This window comes from Aspergillus lentulus (genome assembly GCF_001445615.1).
Source record: "Aspergillus lentulus DNA, contig: Alt01, strain: IFM 54703, whole genome shotgun sequence".
Classification (NCBI taxonomy): Eukaryota; Fungi; Ascomycota; class Eurotiomycetes; order Eurotiales; family Aspergillaceae; genus Aspergillus; species Aspergillus lentulus.
This window is the reverse complement of record NW_028322123.1, coordinates 2521077-2540437: the sequence shown is the minus strand read 5'-3', so window position 1 is coordinate 2540437 and position 19361 is coordinate 2521077. Positions and strand designations below refer to the sequence as shown.

General features: G+C 49.3%; 8 protein-coding genes across 8 annotated transcripts; 3 read left to right on the top strand and 5 right to left on the bottom strand.

Annotated features, from left to right (window-relative positions):
- Window positions 1-373: 373 nt before the first annotated feature.
- On the bottom strand, window positions 374-6816 carry ALT_0801 (putative ATP-dependent helicase C144.05; the record flags this gene model as incomplete). The annotated part of the gene is made up of 5 exons (XM_089599039.1): window positions 374-895; window positions 952-1406; window positions 1464-4677; window positions 4746-4945; window positions 5640-6816. 5 exons carry the CDS (start codon window positions 6814-6816, stop codon window positions 374-376), a joined length of 5568 nt encoding a protein of 1855 aa, XP_089456703.1.
- A 1409-nt stretch (window positions 6817-8225) lies between these two features.
- Window positions 8226-9341, bottom strand: ALT_0800 (CCDC90 family protein; the record flags this gene model as incomplete). Its single annotated transcript, XM_033556268.1, has 3 exons — window positions 8226-8283; window positions 8338-8671; window positions 8795-9341. The coding sequence occupies 3 exons, from the start codon at window positions 9339-9341 to the stop codon at window positions 8226-8228; spliced, it is 939 nt and encodes a 312-aa protein (XP_033412159.1).
- A 399-nt stretch (window positions 9342-9740) lies between these two features.
- sec53 (phosphomannomutase SEC53) lies at window positions 9741-10825 on the bottom strand (the record flags this gene model as incomplete). The annotated part of the gene is made up of 5 exons (XM_033556267.1): window positions 9741-9990; window positions 10062-10136; window positions 10222-10538; window positions 10588-10650; window positions 10721-10825. 5 exons carry the CDS (start codon window positions 10823-10825, stop codon window positions 9741-9743), a joined length of 810 nt encoding a protein of 269 aa, XP_033412158.1.
- An 815-nt stretch (window positions 10826-11640) lies between these two features.
- ALT_0798 (putative DnaJ chaperone (Caj1)) lies at window positions 11641-12480 on the bottom strand (the record flags this gene model as incomplete). Its single annotated transcript, XM_089599038.1, has 3 exons — window positions 11641-12217; window positions 12274-12334; window positions 12474-12480. 3 exons carry the CDS (start codon window positions 12478-12480, stop codon window positions 11641-11643), a joined length of 645 nt encoding a protein of 214 aa, XP_089456702.1.
- A 773-nt stretch (window positions 12481-13253) lies between these two features.
- Window positions 13254-13721, top strand: ALT_0797 (uncharacterized protein; the record flags this gene model as incomplete). Its single annotated transcript, XM_033556265.2, has 1 exon — window positions 13254-13721. The coding sequence occupies one exon, from the start codon at window positions 13254-13256 to the stop codon at window positions 13719-13721; it is 468 nt and encodes a 155-aa protein (XP_033412156.1).
- A 586-nt stretch (window positions 13722-14307) lies between these two features.
- Window positions 14308-15654, bottom strand: ALT_0796 (J domain-containing protein; the record flags this gene model as incomplete). Its single annotated transcript, XM_033556264.1, has 3 exons — window positions 14308-15365; window positions 15431-15496; window positions 15582-15654. The coding sequence occupies 3 exons, from the start codon at window positions 15652-15654 to the stop codon at window positions 14308-14310; spliced, it is 1197 nt and encodes a 398-aa protein (XP_033412155.1).
- Window positions 15655-16991: 1337 nt separating this feature from the next.
- Window positions 16992-17516, top strand: ALT_0795 (putative COPII vesicles protein Yip3; the record flags this gene model as incomplete). Its single annotated transcript, XM_033556263.1, has 1 exon — window positions 16992-17516. One exon carries the CDS (start codon window positions 16992-16994, stop codon window positions 17514-17516), a length of 525 nt encoding a protein of 174 aa, XP_033412154.1.
- Window positions 17517-17542: 26 nt separating this feature from the next.
- ALT_0794 (uncharacterized protein) lies at window positions 17543-18715 on the top strand (the record flags this gene model as incomplete). Its single annotated transcript, XM_033556262.2, has 1 exon — window positions 17543-18715. The coding sequence occupies one exon, from the start codon at window positions 17543-17545 to the stop codon at window positions 18713-18715; it is 1173 nt and encodes a 390-aa protein (XP_033412153.1).
- Between the last annotated feature and the right edge of the window lie 646 nt (window positions 18716-19361).

Genomic DNA, 19361 nt, shown 5'->3' with positions numbered 1-19361 from the left:
ACAACTCGCCTTCCGTAGGCAGATACACCTCACGTCACCGCGGTCAAGAAGCTCTGCCGGTCAGGAACACACCATGATTAGTCATCACATTGGAAGATGAGCCGATCAAAAATTTCGACATGAGGATTCTTACAGATGGAAGACGAGGGAAGTCAGCAGAAGAATGAAGAGGTTCGAGTAGCAGTAGATCATCTGAGCGCGTTGAGTTGCAAGAAATACATCGAGCAGACTTTCGCGGGACTGAGAGTCAAGATGGGTGATATATATTCAAAAACCATATATGCTCCTGGTATGCATGGAGAAGAAATGCAACTATATTTACATCTATTTCATATAAGATAACTCATCAGTCATTATATAATATATCGTAGGATCATGAAGAAGCAGCGGTCCTTCTTTTCTCTGCTGCATCACCTCGCAAAAACCTTGCCACCTCCCCGTCCGCCCTCAAGTCCATCTTCTGGGTGGCATTGCCGAAAAGGCATTGCCATAAATCGTCCTTCTTTACGAGCTCTCCTCCGGCCGTTCCTTTTGTCATTAGCTTTGCCAGTGTCGCATCTTGTACTTCTAGGGAGTTTGCCGAATCAATGGCGGTTTCAGTCAGCTTTTTGAATACGGCTCCTGGGTCGTCCAGCGCCTCTTTCACTTTCTCCTTCTGGACAATATGAGCTAGGCGGCGCGAGACTGATAATTCGTAGATTGATTGCTCGACGGTATCGGATACGAGATACATCCAGACGGTAGTAGGGCGATGCTGGCCGATTCGATGCACACGGGCGATGGCCTGGAGCTCAATCGCCGTGTTCACAAGTGGTTCGCAGAGAAAAACATGGGTGGCGTTGACCAGGTTAAGACCGGACGACTGAGCTTTAGCATGTAGAAAGAAACATTCGACCTGCAGGCAATTATCAGTAAAGATACAGCAACGTGCGGGACTTTGGGGAGACATACCGCTGGGTCGCTCTTGAACCTCTCTATACCATCTGCATTGTCGATGCTACTGTATCCGATCTTAAATCGGGAAAAAGCGGTCCCCAACACCTCAAGAAAGGTCTTATACTGAGAGAATATAATAGATTTTGCACCAGGGTCATGCTCGCGTAGCCAAAGAATATGACGTGCCAGAGTGTCGATCTTCGTGCCGAACGAGGCCTCAAGATCGATGTTCTTAATTTCTTTGAGCGTCCCCGAGCTGATGTCAGCGTAAATGAAGCTGTTCGATGAACGACCTGATTCAAGTTTGGGTGTCTTCTCCTCCTGCACCACGAACTCTTCAGGTTTATAGGTGATCTGATGAAAATCGTTGACCTTGAGTCTTTTTTTGCAGGTAGGACAGGTGCGATGTTGATTCCACCAAATGCGCAGACAATCCTTGCAGTATTTATGACCACAAACAGTCAAGACCCCTACAGATGTAAGCGAAACGAAGTCTGAGCTTGGGAAAAAAGAGCGCATGTACTTACCAATTTCAAAGCTAGACTGACATATAACACATATTCTCGACGCATTATCCACACCTGAATCGTCTCTCAGATGTAGAAGATAACGATGTTTCGACCTCAAGGTGGATATCTTTGCATCTATATCGTTCTCTTGCTTGAGCTTTGCTGCATACAAATCTTCATCCAATGGTTTACCGACGCTCTCCTCGTCGTAAGGAGCAACAGTATCGGATATTTGCTGCAGCTGACGGTAGTACTCGAGGCGGTTATTCATAGTGTCCCGAAACATCTCTACTTCTCTCTCCAGATTCGATGACACTTTGTTCTGTTCAGCAGCCATCTTGGCAGCATGTTGGAGGACTGAGTTGACAAGCTCTAGCTCGGCAAGAGCGCGAGAGCTTCCCCCGCTTCCTTGCCATTCAAGGGAGGTCGCAAGACTGCGAAGCTCGCTGATGATGCCACGAAGAGAACCAAGCGCAGGCGCCGGTTTCAGCGCACTACGGGTGTTCATCACCGAGAGAAATAGTCCCGGAGACGGCCCCTCGCCTTGCTGAGCTTGAATAATCCCGCCTTTCACCTCGTGAGCGATGAGGACATTCTGCTGACCAGTGAGAGCATCGTGACGGTCTGCAAACATGGCGCGCAGAGCTTCCATATAAACATACATCTCGTCTTGATGCTTTGTTGACCTTTCGTACTCGTTTCCTTCGAGCTCTGATTCATCCTCCTGGTCAATGAGCGACTGCGACAGTAGCTTGACCATGATATCGCGCCATTCATTGTACTGGGCAGCGTGTTTATTCATCACCTCACAGAATTCCTCGTATCTGTCGAATATGCGGCGGGACTCCAGTCCTTTGCTGTAAAGCTGTGGCTTCATTTTCGGGATAACCACGAACTGCTTCCTTTCCGATTTCTCTCTGATCACTCTCATATAGCGAGCAACTTTACGAGAAACATCAGATAATATCTCCATCCGAATCAGTTTGGCCTCTTCATAAGCCTCAGTTTCGCGTTTCTCGAGGCGCTTGAATTCCTCCGAGTCCGGTTCAGTAAGCTTCGGATCTGTCCTGATCTGGTAGAAAGCATTTCCGATGAAGAATATTGAAATATGCTGGATCTCAAGGGCAGCGCGCAGCCTCTGACGGTATGCACTGACTCGAGTATTCTTGTCCGCCTCATCAACTTCGTTATCACTCACTGGATCATCTGTCGCTCCCCCTTGGCTTACGCCGTCAGCCGTGGCTCGACTTTTATCACGCTCTAACTGTAGCCGGGCGCGACATTCCTTGACTAGTGCACTGGACCGTTCATATGACTTGGTCCAAAGTTCAAGTGCTTGTTGACGACGCAAGGCATTTTCCAGGAGCTGCCCCCGTCGGAGCTGAGACTGGACGAGAGCACGCTCTTCTGCATGGACAAGAGCATCATTTTGATCGATCATTATCTCAAGAACCTCGCCAACAGAACGTAGCGGGCCGCCACCGAAACCTAAGACACGGCGACCACTTCCAGCCGGATAGAGACATGCTTGACGGAGTCTCATTAGCCAACTCCGCATCTTCTCTACAACGGCTTGGTCCTCGGGATTCCAATCGTCTTTAAGTGGCGCACCGGACAGATCTAGGCCGCAATCTTCGGCCATTTGCTCAAATAACTGTGCGTAATGCTGTTCTTCGACCGCTGTGAAAGGAATAGTGATCACAAATCTCTTTTGGGACGGCAGATCAAGCTCACTGCGAACATGGTCCTTGCTGTGCCGAAGAGCGACTCGACTGACAATGCCGGATAGCACAGAGTGAAACGATCGACAGAGCCTATTCCACACGAACCCACAGAACGGTTCATAGTGAAGGAAAAGCAGAAGGCCAAGAAGGTCAGAGATATCTTTCCGCAGAGGTGTACCGGTAACAGCCCACGCATTGTGGCGAGGTATCAGACGTGCGACCTTTGCTGCATTGCTCACGCCACTCTCGATCATTTGAGCTTCGTCAAGACAGACTCGCCACCATGATATTTTAACAAGAGGTGATTTTCGTGGCTGAAATCTTTTCTCGTGCCGCAGATTACGTTTTGGAGCATCGCCGGAATAATGGATCTCCCGTGCAAGGACATCATAGGTGGTGAGAACGACGTCCTGGTCGGCAAGTAGTTCAACAAGTTCGCGATCTGAAAGCTTCTGATTGCGATTTATACCTGTATAGTGAAGAACGTGAAGAGCCGGTGCATGCAACTGAATTTCCTGCATCCATTGCTGGAGAATAGCAGGAGGGGTGATGATCAATGTTGCACCGGATTGTCTCATTCCACCGACGACCAAGTCCATATCAGGTTGCAAGGACCGACGATGGAGGCACATCAGACTAATCATTTCCACAGTCTTGCCCAGTCCCATCTCTTCAGCAAGGATACCGCCCTTGAGATAGTCCGCCGGCGCGTACCAATTAAAAAGATCGGATGTGACAGTCATGAACAAAGGGCTAACATAGTACGTTTCCCCCTCAGCGTCTGTACGCTTCTCGAATGACGTGGGCAGTCCACTCGCCAATTCGTCCTCCAGAGGAAACACGTGTCCATTCTCCTGAAGCTTCACGCCTTCCCTTTCGAGTAACCATCGTACTGCTCTCCTTTGGAATGGATAAAGTCGACAATGTATCAAGTCGCACTTGATTTCGGCAGAAGACTCGGATGTGTCTTGAGGAACATGGACATTATCGTAGAAATCTCGAGGCGACCAAATGGCTGCCGGCGCGAAACCCGTGTTGCGCGCCTTGTTGTATACCTCGGGATCACGCTGCAGCACATATCTCGCAAACGTTTCAAGTGCCCCTGCATTTAGCAGCTTTTCATCGATAATATTCAGAGAATCTCTCCATAGAATAGACGTTTCAAGCTGAAATGACTTTCTATCTGTTGAACAATGGAGAGTACATTGATAACATGCGATCGGAGCCTTCTTATGATATCGATCGGCGCAAACAAGGCGATGAGCGGACTCGAGGTGTTTTCCAAACTCTAGTAATTGAGGACTAGTTGAAGACACTTTGTACACGGTCTCTCGCTCCGCCAATGTAGCTATCTCTAGCTCGAAACAGTCATGCGAGGTCGACTCGTGAGTCCAACTGGCCAAATGTCGGGAGTTCCCAGCACTCTGAAGGACAACAGGAAGCCGGAGTAATGGTGTCAAAGGATCATCAATGTGTTCTTCCAGAAGAGGACTTGCGTGGGCGAATTTCTGATAGATTGGTCGAGTCAGTCGCGCTCTCAACGGTATATGGTCAATGATTATGGTCGTGTACATACTAGGTTTAGGTCAAAGCGCGCCAAAGCAATATAACCATTGGGGACTCCATTTTCGGATGCGCCGTTCACGTCTCGAAGACTCTGGGGTGCTGATGCCAGTTTGCGACGCTTGCTGGGAGGACCATCGCTGTCGAGTTGCCCACTTTGCGCAAGTCGCCCGCTTTGCGCAAAAGCAGTGGCTAAGCTAGCAGGCACTCTACCTGCATGTTGTAAATTAGCAATCAATCAGCAAATCTCATTAGGAGAAGGTTAGTTAACGCACCTGAATAGCAAACGTCTTCCGTCACCACAACCATCCTGCAGGTGTTTCGTCTGTACGAAGCGCCACAATGCATCAAGTACGAAGCAGGAAGATGAATGGCGATAAGGCAATCTTATCATAAAGACCACGTGATTTGATAACAAGGTTCCATGGTTCGGAATAGTGGCAAAACTCACTTTTCTGCTGGTAAAGTATGGCTCTAAACTCAATTAATTACCAAAGCTATGTAGGAAAGTGATGCTCCATTCAGCTCTATCAGTGCTTGGAAGTGAGATATTGCATCTAGGTCTACCTGCCCTCCGAGTAGCTTCACATTGAGTGTTGATTCTTCCCTCCAGGCCCTCTTCCAATGATGCTTCTCACGCTGTCTCTGCCTGATGATAACAGAACATCCTGAATTGTTTGAAATGAAGCAGGCTGTGGTCGGACATCTGTATCAGAAACAACGCTTCCATTAATAGCGCGGACGGTTCTGTGATACGGCTGCTGAGCAATACTCTCGAAAACATCAGTCGTATCTCCAGCAGATGTCGAACCGCCACCTATGACTGAATGGTAGAATGCGCTGCCCCATTGTCTAGTGTGCAATCTCGACGGGCCCGAAGTTAAGGTATACGTAGAGACACCAGTACCTCCTGTCGCCGCTATATCAAGACCTCTATCCATCTGTGCTTTTATGGTGAGCTCGGTGTCAGTGATACCGTAAGTTGTGTTGACAACCAAAGGATATTCGAAGGTCAGATCGTCAGTAGATCCGTTGACTCCAAGTTTTGCAGCTGATATCTCGCCGGATGTGAGTTGGTGATTCGCTTGGCTCAATCCTTGCTGGTTCAGCAGACCCGAATTGGAGTACTTCAAGGACTGATGCCAGGTGAATTGGTTCGAGGTGATACTGAGAGTTCTTTCAGCAACAACAGAGTACGACAGGGTATCGTTAATGCCTGACTCATCTTTGGTGAGAAGCCGTGTAATTGTAAACTGTGGTGTCGGCGCAATTATCATAAGCTCGTCAGAATGATTAGTCGTCGAATATGGCGCATCGTCCTCGAGGTACAAAAAGATGTTTGCTGTGACCACCCAGTAAGAGCCGACAGAATTAGAAAGTCTGGCAGTTCCGTTCGCTTGGATTTCCAAGCCCACGATCTTTATTTCAAAAGAATGTTCTCGCCCATCAGTCAGAATAGGAAGAAATGGCGAGATGTCTATCTCGGGCTGTCGCAGGTCAAAAGCATCAATTCCAACTATTGGACGCCAGAAGCCGGGTGAGACGCCCCCTGTGAAGATAATTGGGAATGGCCAGATGACCCCAGCAAGCAGACCGTCGATATAGAGCTGAAGTTCACGAAAGGGGGAATACCCGTAGAGTTCGCCAACCGTGTTGACGAATGATTCTGTGTCGGGCGAGAACACATTTGACCACCAGAACTCCTCTGTGGACTGTCCACAAGCAGAAATCGACACAATGGCACGGGTAGTGTTGGAGGGCAATCGGTACGCTATCTCTACATTGTCTGAAGGCACAATCAAGGCACTCGATGCATTAGACGCTGATTTGCGCGCTGATATCGGCAGAATCATGTCCGCTGTTCTAATAGTAGTGCCCCGTTGGGAGAAGAGGGCAGTAAGTGTGGCATTGAAACTGCCAGTGTAGACGTCGGATATCAGATTACCCAGATCAAAGATTAGCTTTTGTCGTTCTTTCCACAGTGCATTGTACTGAGACATCTCCTTAATGTATGTCCAGACAATCCCATTCGTAGTTGGTTCAGCTGTCGATGTGCGGAATACCTCTGCATCCCCAAGGTACATGATCGCTAATCGATCATATTGTCGACCTCTAGAGGTCACAGTGAGGTTGATTCGAACCGTGTCGAAGTCACATTTGGGTGGAATGTAATATCCTTGTTACTGGAATCAATAACAGAGCCATCAATCCGCGAGGATACCCACTGACCTACAAAAGGTTTGCCGTAGCTATAGGCAAACACATGATCCATAAGAAGTATCTCATCATTGCATGCTGAATCTGCGCCTCCAGTGGTCGAAACAGGTTGGTACACTTGAAACACCTCCAACACTTCTGTCGTACTGGAGGTAGAAGCAAAAGCCTGACGAGTTGCAATACCAGATAAACACTCCAAAGGCAGGTATCCGAGCCATATGAGTGCGGCACAAAGCATGAGTGACAGCGCCATGCAGACGGTCTTTATTTGGCAGGGGCAGTTCCGCACGAAATCTTCTTGATTTCTATTGCAATCCAATGACACAGAAGGTTTTACTTCTGAACAAGTATCCAATCTTGACTCTTTGTATGTTGCAATATCATCCAGCGAATGTTCTTTCGCCTCGACCTTGGATATCTTCCGGGATCGCCGAATGTTGGCAACATTCATTGCAAAGCAACAGCAGAGAAATAGCGCCGAAACAAGCAGCACAAGCACCTGTGACTGGGACATGGAACATCCGAAAAGGAAGCCGCGACTAGACGCATATCCCTGCTCCAGTCCGGATCGCGCCATGGCTGGGTCTATCAATGTGACGGAGCTATACAGGAGCCCCGTCGGCAGCATGCAGAAGTACTGGTGTCTCCTCTTCCCCGCTCAGTAGCGTTGTTGTTACTCCAGAATGAGCGTTGCAGGGATAGATTATTATCATATCATGATATCACTAGCCAGAGGTAATGAATATCAATACTAGCGCGCAAGGAGTGCGACGACTATCTGATGTACTATGTAGTAGTTAATGTTATTGAAAGAGATGATAAGCCATGTGGGATAGAATGGAAGTCATGTCACGCACTAGACAATCAACCTGCCATTTTGAGAAAGACCGGCACAACACATCTCCTGGACAGCATTCCCGGTTCAGATAGAACCTACATCTGTCGGCGAATACCATCGTAATGTGACTGTCTATGCGATCGAAATGTCCTTACAAGCGGTAAACCAATCAGTTTTGTCCATGTCAAATTCCACAACTCGCTTTCGTTGAACTTATCGAAACAACGCTTTAAAATTATACAAAGTATCTTTTGAGGACCAGGTTGATGGCCACACTCCACAAATCCAAACGGACCTTCCTTCCTCTCAGTTTGTTCTATTTCAGCAAAAAGACGAGGCGAGCGGAGTATTATGTACAAGGATTGTTACAACTCGACAGTAAGATTGGAGTGCTGAAGGAGTCGATACCGAAAGGAGTCGGACTCAAGCGCGGATGAATCACATGAAAAGACGCCAGGCACCGAGAATGAGAGCGGCTGTACCGGTGCAAACACCCCTGAAAGTATAATATGTTAGCCAGGTTTGAGCGAATGTAGCAAAGGAGCCATACATAAGCCATTGTAAGGTCGAGAACTTAACAGCCTCAACGCGCTCTCGCAGCCCTGCAACTTCTTGCTCGATTCGTGTTTCAGTCTCCTTGATGCGCATCTCTTGGCCGTTCGCTTCTTCTCGGATACGTCCTTTTTCAAGGTTCAAATCAAGGCGAACAGAGGCTTGAGTTCGTCCAATCTCGTCCCGTAGTCGCGAGTTGAGTTTCGCAAGATCCGCAGCAATCTTTTCGTGGGATGATCTAGTCAACTGCGCTTCGGTCGAATCTGCGTTTAGTAGCTCTGAGCGGAGTTTAGCAAAATCGACTTTCTGTGTATATGCTGAGCGTTCAGTATCTAAAACTGTGTCGTCAGCGCCTGAGAATAGAGGAGCAACAAAGAGGGTATGATGACTGCCAAAGCTTCAAATGGACCTGCCTTAAGGCATGGCCAGTTGGGGGAAACAAGGAGCTGACCAACCTTCCCGAAGAACCATTGTCCGCGTCAAGTGCTGTATTGATTCTTGGATGACATCGTTCAGGACCCTCATCATTGCGACGGCTTGCTCTTCACTGAATCCTTCATCTTTAAGCCGTTGGACGAATCTCAATGTGTCGAAGTGATGCTCCCGCTGCAGAGAAGCCGAAGCGTGAAAGGCGCGCCGCGCTGGCTTAAAAGTGGCCACATATACCCCATTATACCTGATGGGATTGTTGAGGTCCTCGAGAGCTGGACGATTTTTCGGGGCGCTCGATGATGTAGACGGGCATCTTGCAACCAGTGTTGTCGGGCTATGGTCCCGGGACGCTGCGGGGAAAGAGCGGGCTTGATGTGGATAAGCGGATAGAGAACGTAGCTGTTGACGCACAGGACTCAAATTTTGTATGCGCTGCTGGTGTTGAGGTCGCAAAGTCGAGAGAGCGTTGCCTTGGGGTGGAACGACCGTAATCCGGGTAGAGGAGCCGTTCCAGGTCAGACGAGGGAGAAGTGAGCGCGGGACTTCTGTGACAGATTTCTGCGGCGCCATCCTCAGAGTATATCAGCGCAATGACAAATCATCGAGGAGAGATGTAGCAGCAGAAGCTTAAACCAGCGCCTTCTATTCTTCGTCGGATAAGTGACTGTTGGTCGCCTCGCCTCTTACGGAGTACTCGCAGTGAACCGGAATGCGGGCATTGCCGATGACTAACACATTATACAATTATCGCAGCACTAGTGCATTTTGGGATGCATGTGATTTCCAGCTTCTCATTGGAGAAGTATGATTGTATAGAAGGCACAATTGAATTACATTTGCAAGAGGTTGTCTATGTATCATTATTATAACTCTTCAGTTATATCACAAACAGTGGGAAGGATATCGCTGTATGTCTCATTCGAATGTGCCCCAAGGCAGTCATGAAAGATGAAAAAGAAATAGCACGCTTCATAGCTGGAACAACTCCTTAAGCTGCTGCATGGTATCCTCAGGACCATGTACGGAATGGCCTATCGTCCGCGGATCTGAGTAGATCTCGTAGTCATTACCTCCAGGAAAGCATTTATCTCCGAAGAAGTGGATTGTTGTGTACTCGACCCCAGTAATTTGTTTCTCGGCTTCAACGTGCCGAAGGCAATAGGTCTTATCCCAACCAGTGGGGAAGACGTCAAAAGAAATCTGGCCGCCGATAGAGTAGCTGCAGATTGATGGTTAGTATCATTGTTCTGGAACGCTGTCTTTTTACTACCGTCATTACGAATCACTTACGTGAGGCCATAATCAGGAAACTCCTTCTTCAGCGCATTGACCATATCTGTTCTGATGTGGTGTTCTTTGTCATATCTGCCGTAAAGGTTAGCCAACGAGTATTCACAGATGCCATCGCTGTCTTCTCAATGGCTGGCCGAGCGCAGATTTGTATACATACGCTTCGAACTCGTTTCTCTCTTCAACACTCGCGTTTCTGCCAATAGGACTAACATTAATCATTCCATTACGGAACTCAATGAAGGTACCACGCTTCTTGGGCAACTGCAAGTCCGCAAAGTATCTGAGGATAAAGTTCACCAGCTTCTGATATTTCTCCTCGCCTATCCACTCGATGAAGCTGGTGCTGGCAAGAGGCTTGCCCAGACGGAAAGCCATCAAACCATTCTCCGGGAAGCAGAAATCGAAAAGGGAGGTCACGTCCGTAGCGGCCGTTCCAAGTTGTTCTTGTTGCTTGGCAAGGTTGGAACCGCCGACCTGCAGAGGATGAGATTGATGTCGAGATCCTGTGAATGCGTTAACTCACGTATCCAATGGCACACTTGTGGCGCAATTGCGAAAGAAGCATGAGCATCTCGGGTGTAACGGCCTGGTAGGCAGAGAATTGTTGACCATCAGCTCATGGATAATTGAAAATCTTCATTGGTAAATTAACGTACCCGTCTCGCAGGTGTCAGCGTCTCATCAACATCGAACAGACAGATTGTGTTTTTAATAGGACGGTCCTGGAGAGGCGGGTAAATACTCGCAGCTTCGGTCGCCATGATGAAGTATGTTTCTCAAAGTGATAATGCTGAATCTAATCAGTGAAATCGGTCGTACAATGTCTGTGCAAAAGAGAGCTAGGGATCAAAGGCAGGTCAAAATTCGCAGAGGATAACCAAACTGCGGGACAAAGAACTATTAAATATCAATAATGCCTCTCTAGTAAAGCTCAGGAACGTGGCCTATCCGCATGCGGTGAGAAGAGGGGCTAGTGGGGTCTAGACAGGAGTACCTCCAGTGCTTGGTGATTCAGGCACCAAGGCAAAAAAACTGGAAGCGGTCAAAGTCATACCTTAGTCAAGGTCCGGCACTCCTCCGCTGTAGGAGTACCTGTGGGTCTGGATCTTCTTATCGATAACCAGATTAGTAGCACAGAAAGTAGGAGTACTTCATCTCACCACTTTCCTTGAGGAACATTCCTTATGACTTGTATTATTGATCGGCCAATTGCGGAAGATAAACCACCTGGAAGTAGATCGTATGTCAACGAATATGTCCAACCTGGAATCCCCAAAAGTAGGGAAAAATGAAACTACACGGCTTGGGGATCACCGCCAAATGCCTTGCCTTTCTGTGGCGGTCCTCGTGATCGAGCGTGAAAATAGATAGTGCGGTACTAGGAGCGTCTTCTGATAGACTGATGCAGCTATATAAATCATGTCAAGGGACTAATGGCAGATACTACATATAGCGTCACTCATGGTGTGCGCTAAACTGACTCCCAAATCCTCCAAATATTCCAAAAACGAAGCCATATAAAGTCCCCAAGGAACCGAACACACCACATAAAACTAGCTAGTATGGCGCAAATCGCCTAGCGACCCAGAGTAGTCTGGAAGACCTTCGCTGCCAATTCGCTAAGTAGTCGGGCTCTTTCAGACTGCGGCAGTTCCAGGAAAACCTCGTAGACACTCTTGCCTTTTGCGTCTCGAACAGCACCAAGGCGATTCCCTGCAACGGCACCTGCCAAAGCACCGGGAGTATTGGCCACAATGAATCCTAAAGCACCACCGCTGATACCGCCCACAACAGACCAAAAGCGTGATGTAGGCCTGGTACGACGTTGGCCATCGGCATCGGTATCCTCGGCTAGTCCCTCTTCCCGCAACATCTCCTCGAAGACGGACCCAAATTGCTCAGAGGCTCGTTGCTCGCTATCCGTGGTGGTGCCAAATCCAAAGGCAGACCATGGGAAGCCGCCGCCATCCCGAGGCACTTCCTCTGCTGGCTCTTCGTACGCTTCTGCGGCTCTTAGGGCGTCATATTCTCGCCGACGTGTTTGGTCAGAAAGAGTATAGTAAGCATCATTGATCTCTTGGAATCTCCGAGTTCGGGCGGGTCGCTCTGGTGAATCAGCAGGTACTCGATCGGGATGGGATTTTAAAGATTCTCTGCAGATCATTGAGTGTTATTGAACGTCTCGATACGATCCAAGGCCTTTGCGCACCTTTTGTATGCATTTCGGATTTGTTGTTGAGTGGCGTCAGTGGAGACACCCAGAATTTTGTCTGTAGCCTTATGAGCGCAGTTCCGATCGATTTAGTCACTTAGGAGAAGGGCAGCATTACAGTAATCCGGTCGCCCTGTTTCTTGTTTGTCAGTCTTTGATTATCCTCTTTAAGGAATGACTAGGGTTGACGGTCTTACTAGGCATATTGACTGTTAAGCGTTCTGTGAGAAGATCCTGAAATCGTGCAAATCTAGGCAGTGGTGGAGATGGCTCTATTCGTCTTTGAAATGAACTAACCGTGAGGTCAAATTTGAGGAATTTCTAGATGCACAGCAACGTAGCGAACTTGGGAAATGCAAGCCTTCCATGTGCTGGCTTCATCCAAGCCGATGACGTCGGTAGTTGATGCCTTTTGATGCCTTGGAAATAAGGACACAATGTTCATCTGCGTTGCAACACCCCCTGAGGAACAACCACCAATGAGGATCATCCTGCTCGTTACCAGCCACCGATCAGCTTTCTACTAACGCATGTCAGTTTAGTTGGTGCAAGCAGCTCCTTTTGGCTTCCGGACCTTTTGTGCTGAAAAATGGAATCACTCCCCTGTCTGGTCTCCAGCCTTTCCTTGCTGTGATCACTTAATTGCATGAAATACTAGGCCGCTGATCATTGTTTACGGTGATTTTGCCAGGACTTCTGATCTATACAGAGATCTCAGGCAGGACATTTCTTAATTCCAGTAGTGGAGACATCTTCTGCGCTGGGCCTAGAACTGGAATTTCGTGCATCTGCATCAATTGACTGCGTATCCACTTTCGATCCATCTGAATCGCGCACAGAAAGACGCCTGAGGGGCAAATACTGCATCTCAATCTGGGTAAATAATCCAGCAGCTACCTCTGTCTTGCTTCAGGCAACTCTGGCTTTAAGCTTGATTCTTTACTCTGAGGAATTTCGGGCACATTGATTGACAAAAAATGGGTTGGTTTGATGGAAGGTCGACGACTTCGTCTTCTCGTCATGTTCGTCGACGCTCCCCGTCCCGTCGATCTGTCTATTCGACTTCACACTCTCGCCATTCGGCACCATCAATTTTCAGCCTAGGTGGCTACAGTCGTGCTGGTCGTTCAAGCCCCTCGGTGCTGTCCTCTTCATCTTCGAGGCGCGCACGGCCTCGAGCTGGGTTTATCCAGCGCGTAATCCACTATATCAAGCGCCTCTTCCGCGACATCTACAACTATGCGCGCCGTCACCCTGCAAAGGTCTTGTTCATGGTCATCATCCCTCTGCTCACGAGTGGTGTACTGCAGAAACTACTGGCCATGATCGGCATCCGCCTACCGCATAGTCTGAGTGGTCACTCCTCCGGTGCTAGAAGGGTCGGCGAGAGTGGCATGAGTGACAACCTCAATGGACTCATGAACATCGCTAAAATGTTCCTGTAGTACTGAAGGTACCCAGCAGACTCAGGGAAGCTTGGCTGCAATTGATGATAAGCTTTGACGCCGCCATCCCTGCCGAATGGCGATACGAAGAATGTCTACGAACAATCATGACTATGACAATGACGATGATTACATGTACTCGATCTACCTTATTGATGTCTTGTTTCTTTGCAACAACCGTTGATGATTTATACCAGCTATTATTGGGAGGCTGCCTGCAATGCCATACATTCTAAGCTTACACATGCGTCCTGGTAAACAATACTTTTCAACTCAAAGCTCTCTAGCCACTCTTGTCAGGTTGAAACGTTCCGACGGCACGTGCCGTTCGCGAACAGATTAATGAAGAGCCAAGAGCATTTAATAGATATGACTGCTGCCCAAGGGCATCCTAGTAGACAATGAGCGTATTCGCAGCAACGCGAAGATGAAGGTGTTGCGTGGCATAAGATTCAGTAGTAGCTTTTTTACGTCTAAAATTGATATACATGTATACAATGATTTCTCGCCGATAATGCTCGGGAAGTGTAGTATAAGCCAAGGCTCGACCTTGACAATCGCGCACCCATCCTGGGGACAGGCCGACTCAAGACCTCTGTGCCCGTTTGCCTCTCCGTCTAGACGCACCGTTCTTGGACTTGAGAGCAGAACTGTTGCTATCCTGGACCTCTTGCTCCATGGCCTCTGCTAATTCTTCTTCAGCCTCGACTTCGTGCTCTCCCGTGGTTGAAGCTCCAGTCAGTTTGCCCACAGTCTGCCGGTACAACCAAATCGGGACGCGGAACACCATTGTGTCGCGAATAGTCGGCCGCTGGATCTCATCCACGTCCAGCAGATATTCCTGGCGTTCTCCGTCTTCGGTCTCCTCTTCGAGGAAGACATTTCCAACGGAATCGACGATCAACACCTTGCCATTTTCAGCAATAACCCGTTTCCTCTCGCCAGTCGGCTGGGCAGACTCCGTGGTGGGTGTTGCGGTGCCGGAGCCGCGAGGCGATGCCTTTGAACCTTTCTTGCTTTCCTTGCGGCTCTCGCGCTCCATCATGCGCTTCTGGCGCCGATTCATAGGAATAGCAGTCGCTTCTCCTTCCTCAGGAGGGGGAGGAGGGGCAGCAGCGCTGGCGGTGTCGACGCCAGGAATACCACGGACGCCAAGTTCATCACCCCAGGCGGCCCTTCTCGCTTGACGAATGTACCGGTCGACGAATTCCCGCTGCCGCTTCCAACTGAGAACGAGGGCGGCGTAATGAGCACCACCACCGAAAACGAGAAAGAGCCCAACAAGCACACTTCCTAGACCCGGACGGAACCGAGAGTAATAGTAGCCAGTGCCCTTCCACTTGGGAAACCCATTCTTCAAGAAGTGATCGTAACGCTCACGACTGGGTCCACGGAGGATGTTGGCGACGGTGTTCAAGCGAGCGGCCCGTTCATGAGCTTCCTTGACAGCGGCGGCAATCTCGCGCTGGGAGGGTCCCTTGTTGACATGGACGCCCTGCTTCGTGGTTTTGGCTTTGCCCTTGTCCTTAGAACGGTTGGCGATGAAGGATCGCTTGACCTTGTCGGGGTGGAGAAGTCTGGATTTCTTGCGGTAGGCCTTGTTCAATTCGTCCTGGTTGGCATTGGGACTCACGCCGAGGAAGTCTATCAAGAAAAGAGAGAATGAGATATGAAATGCACAGGTGAGAGACAGGGGAAGAAGGACGTACCGTAAAAGGTCACATTAGCACCTTCAGTGGCTGTGACCTCATCGTTGAGTCGGAAGATTTCATAATCTTAACGATATTAGCATTGATGCAACAATTTTCTCTGTTCGCAAGAAAGTCGAGAGCGATACAAAGGGGTAAAAAGAAGACAAACCTTCTTTAGTCCAAGCAGCAGCAAGAACCAGTAGAACAGCGAACACAAACAAGCGGAGAGCAATAGGCTTCATGATGGGCACAGAGGGGAAGCGGTCAATGCCGCAATGGCCCGAACAAAGAAACAAAATAGAAGTCTAGACTTGACTCTTCTCAAGGATAAGGTCCTGGAAAAAAAGATTGAGAAATGGTGGAGTGAGCACTACACACAATTTAGAGTTACCGCTTTTGGTAAACTATGATCTGTCCACAATCCATCTACGACACATCGAAAGGCGGTCGGCTGTAATACAGTTGTACGGGGTAAGATACATATTCCTGAAGAGGGATAGGAAGTTATCTAGATACTCCGGACGAGTCCACATGCCTTCGTAAGTATCTACTCTGTAAATCCTTACAAGGCATCAAGTACTTTAATGACACGAAATCGCTGAGGGCTACGTGTGCTCCACTCTGCAGAGGGAAAAAACGTGGACCAATAATGGAGATGGTATTGAAGCCTTAGACATGGGGAGAAATGAATCCGATACGGGGACGAGGGGTTCCTGATTCTAGATGTGATGAATCTGATGGGGATGATTCATCATCAAGACGAACAGTTGGAGGTCAAAGAGTGTGGGTTTAAATGCAAGCATTCCCTGTCATAGTTGTCTCGTAGACTCCCTTCTTTTCTGTCCTTGCCTAAAGATACTCCGGTCTACAGATGTACCGGGCATCCTAAGGCATCTATTTCGGTTGGCAGACCCGACAAGGGAAAGGGTTTTGATCATGGAGGAGGCTTAATCCGAGCGAGACGTCGGATCCTGTCATGTTGTCCTCTGCCGTTTGCCTTTCACTGATTCTACAATTTCTCGTTCGCGGTTCGGCTTTCGTGTCTCGACCCAGAGTCCACCAGCGGCTTGAGACTGTGGACTCTTCCGCTTCCAGGCACCAACCACTTCTATTATTAGGGTCTTGGGAACTGTGAAGCGCAGTCAAAAGTAACCTCACACCGTGACGACTGCCATTATCATCAAAGTAGTATCAAGAGCCCTTGATCCGCCAAGTATCTTCAATCTTCCGGGAACCGGTCTACTCCGTAAGGAGTCTTGGACGGAGAAAGCACTAAGGTACTAAGGCTCAGCCCCTTGTGCCCTGTTGCAACGCCAGAACCAAAAATACGAACCAAACGGGGCTAGGCTGAAGGTTCCAATGATTTTTCTCTCTTGACCTCTCTAGGCTTCCTCATATGTTCCGGCCAGATAAACCTGTCAACTTTGCCTTCATTTACCACCCCTTTTACTTACTTCTCTGCTCATTGACTCGATTCACGTCTACTTCTTGCCTCCTAATCCTCTTCGGTTTTTCCTGACCGTCAGTTACTACTTCAGAGTTTATTTCCATCCACAAATCTTCCTACAACCATTTCACAATGAGTCCGATTCAGTTCCCCATTGACGCGATTGCCTCGCGATTCGGTGATCGCTTCAATAGCGTCCGCGCGCAATCTCTTACCTCGCGTTTCTCCAACCTCCGACCGATCTCGGAGTTCCTCGACGTGAAGCGCCTCTCGAAGCCTGCCAATTTCGGCGAAGTTCAAAGCCGTGTGAACTACAACCTGGCTTATTTCTCGAGCAACTATGCTGCCGTCTTTGTCATGCTCAGCATATACAGCTTGCTGACCAATCTGTCGTTGCTTCTTGTCATCCTGTTGGTTGCCGGTGGTCTGTATGGAATTGGCAAGCTCCAGGGCCGTGATCTTGATTTGGGCTTTGCCCGATTCACCACCTCTCAGCTATACACTGGTCTGCTGATTGTTGCGGTTCCTCTGGGTCTTTATGCTTCCCCCCTCGCCACTGCGCTCTGGCTGATCGGAGCCACTGGCGTGACTGTCTTCGGTCACGCCGCATTTATGGATAAACCAATCGAGAATGCTTTTTCCGAGGAGGCGGTCTAGGTGGTCGGCCGCGAGCTCCTTACGGTATGCCCCGATGGGGAAGACCACCGGGGGCACGAGTGGGGAGATCCAGCGGGAGACAGGCGGCTCAGTGGATGGATACTAATGATGGGCGGATTCAGGAGATTGACAGCGGGGCTGAGGAGGAGTATCTTCTGCGACGCGGTCGCGCTTTGTATGCTGCTGAACAACGGAGGATTGGGTGGTCGAGACGCAATGAGGATTACGACATGTCTGCTGACGATGTGCACTCGGTCGACGGTATAGACTTGGATCTGTATGACGATTCGGACAGCACGGTGGCATATGCTGTGCAATTAGCGATGAAAGACGATGAGGAGTGGCTGGTAGACAAAGCCCTGGAACGGATACGGCGCGCGCAGATACTGGGCCAGAAGAATGTACGACTTTCACAACGGGAGTTGGACGCCCTCGAACGAAAACGGATGCAAACTGGCGGTATGGAAGACGTCGGACAGAGAGTCAAGGTTCCCAAAGCAGCGTCTGTCGACAGCAGACCCCTGAGGCCAGTAGAGAGCTCCACAAACGGAAGACTGGGAAATCTCCGGACAATGCGGCATGGATCTAGCGCCCCAAACGGTAGCGTACCCCGTACCTTTGTGACGGACAAGAAGGAGATGTATGAATCGAGGGCGCGGGCTTCGGGCGCTTCGGCCAGTGACCATTCTCCTGTACTACCACGAACGTCCACCGTGCCTAACCTGCAACCTCGAATGTCGGTGCCGCCGACTTACTCATCCGTTCCACGCGATTTTCGGTCGGATATTCCCCTCACCTACCCCAGCCCTCTTCCACCGGGGACCTTCCAGAACCCCCCATATGCCCGCATCCTTCGTCACGAGCCACAATGGGTGCCTCCGTACCAGGCACCATATGCGTCGGCAACCGTCCCTGCGGGACCTCAAAGCTATCCGGGCCCTATGGCATACCAGGCAAGTCCCGGGTCTATTGTTGGCGATCGCCATCCGCTGAGTCGTCAGCATGTGTCCTCGAAGTCGGCCAGGGGCGATTCGAGCAGCGAAGTTGACGAAGAAGACTGTGAATCCGACAATGACGGTGATAAGATACACATTGTTGAAGTGGTGCGACGAAAAGTGCCAACTGGTCTTCAGAGCCGGCCTGCTGCAGCCGGCGGGGTCAGCGCCAGAGCGGTTCCCCCACGGTCTGGACGTTCTTGAAAGCATACAAACATACCCCCCCCTTTGTGCCCCTTCATTTCCTTTTTCCTTAATCTGGTGGAGACGTCTTCGATGGATTGTGCCTTTCTGTGTCTCTTGTGTGTTTCGGTTGGGGCGGCCCAGTGGGTATTTGGCAAACAAAAACGTATGGAGTTCTGAATTAGAGCGGTGACTGTGTCAAAGGTTACATTAATTTTCAGTTCTGATTAATTCTAAGACAATAGACTATGTGATGGAGCGCAGCCGTGGAACAATAGCCCCCTGGTGGCAGTAACAGTATCGTGTAACCGGGATGCGATCCCGAGTCAGTTTGTGCACATGGCACCTGTGCAGGTAAGGTATGGAAGAGTGTGCAACTGCATGATTGACGGCTATCAGGATGACTGACAGGGATCTGCGAATGGTAAAAAATAAATTCAAAATCATAAGGATAAAGTGGTCTGTGGCTGAGACTGCGCACCCGAAGGTGATACTTTGCTGCCTACTTTGTGCACTTTTCGTATAGAATGAGTAATCTACGGAGCACAGCCAAGATGTTCGACAAGATGGTAGTCGACACCATGGAGAAGGAGGACCAATATGGGCTCGAGTTGCTTTGTGAATGACAATCATGATCATAATAGAGCATAATAGAGAGGTACACATC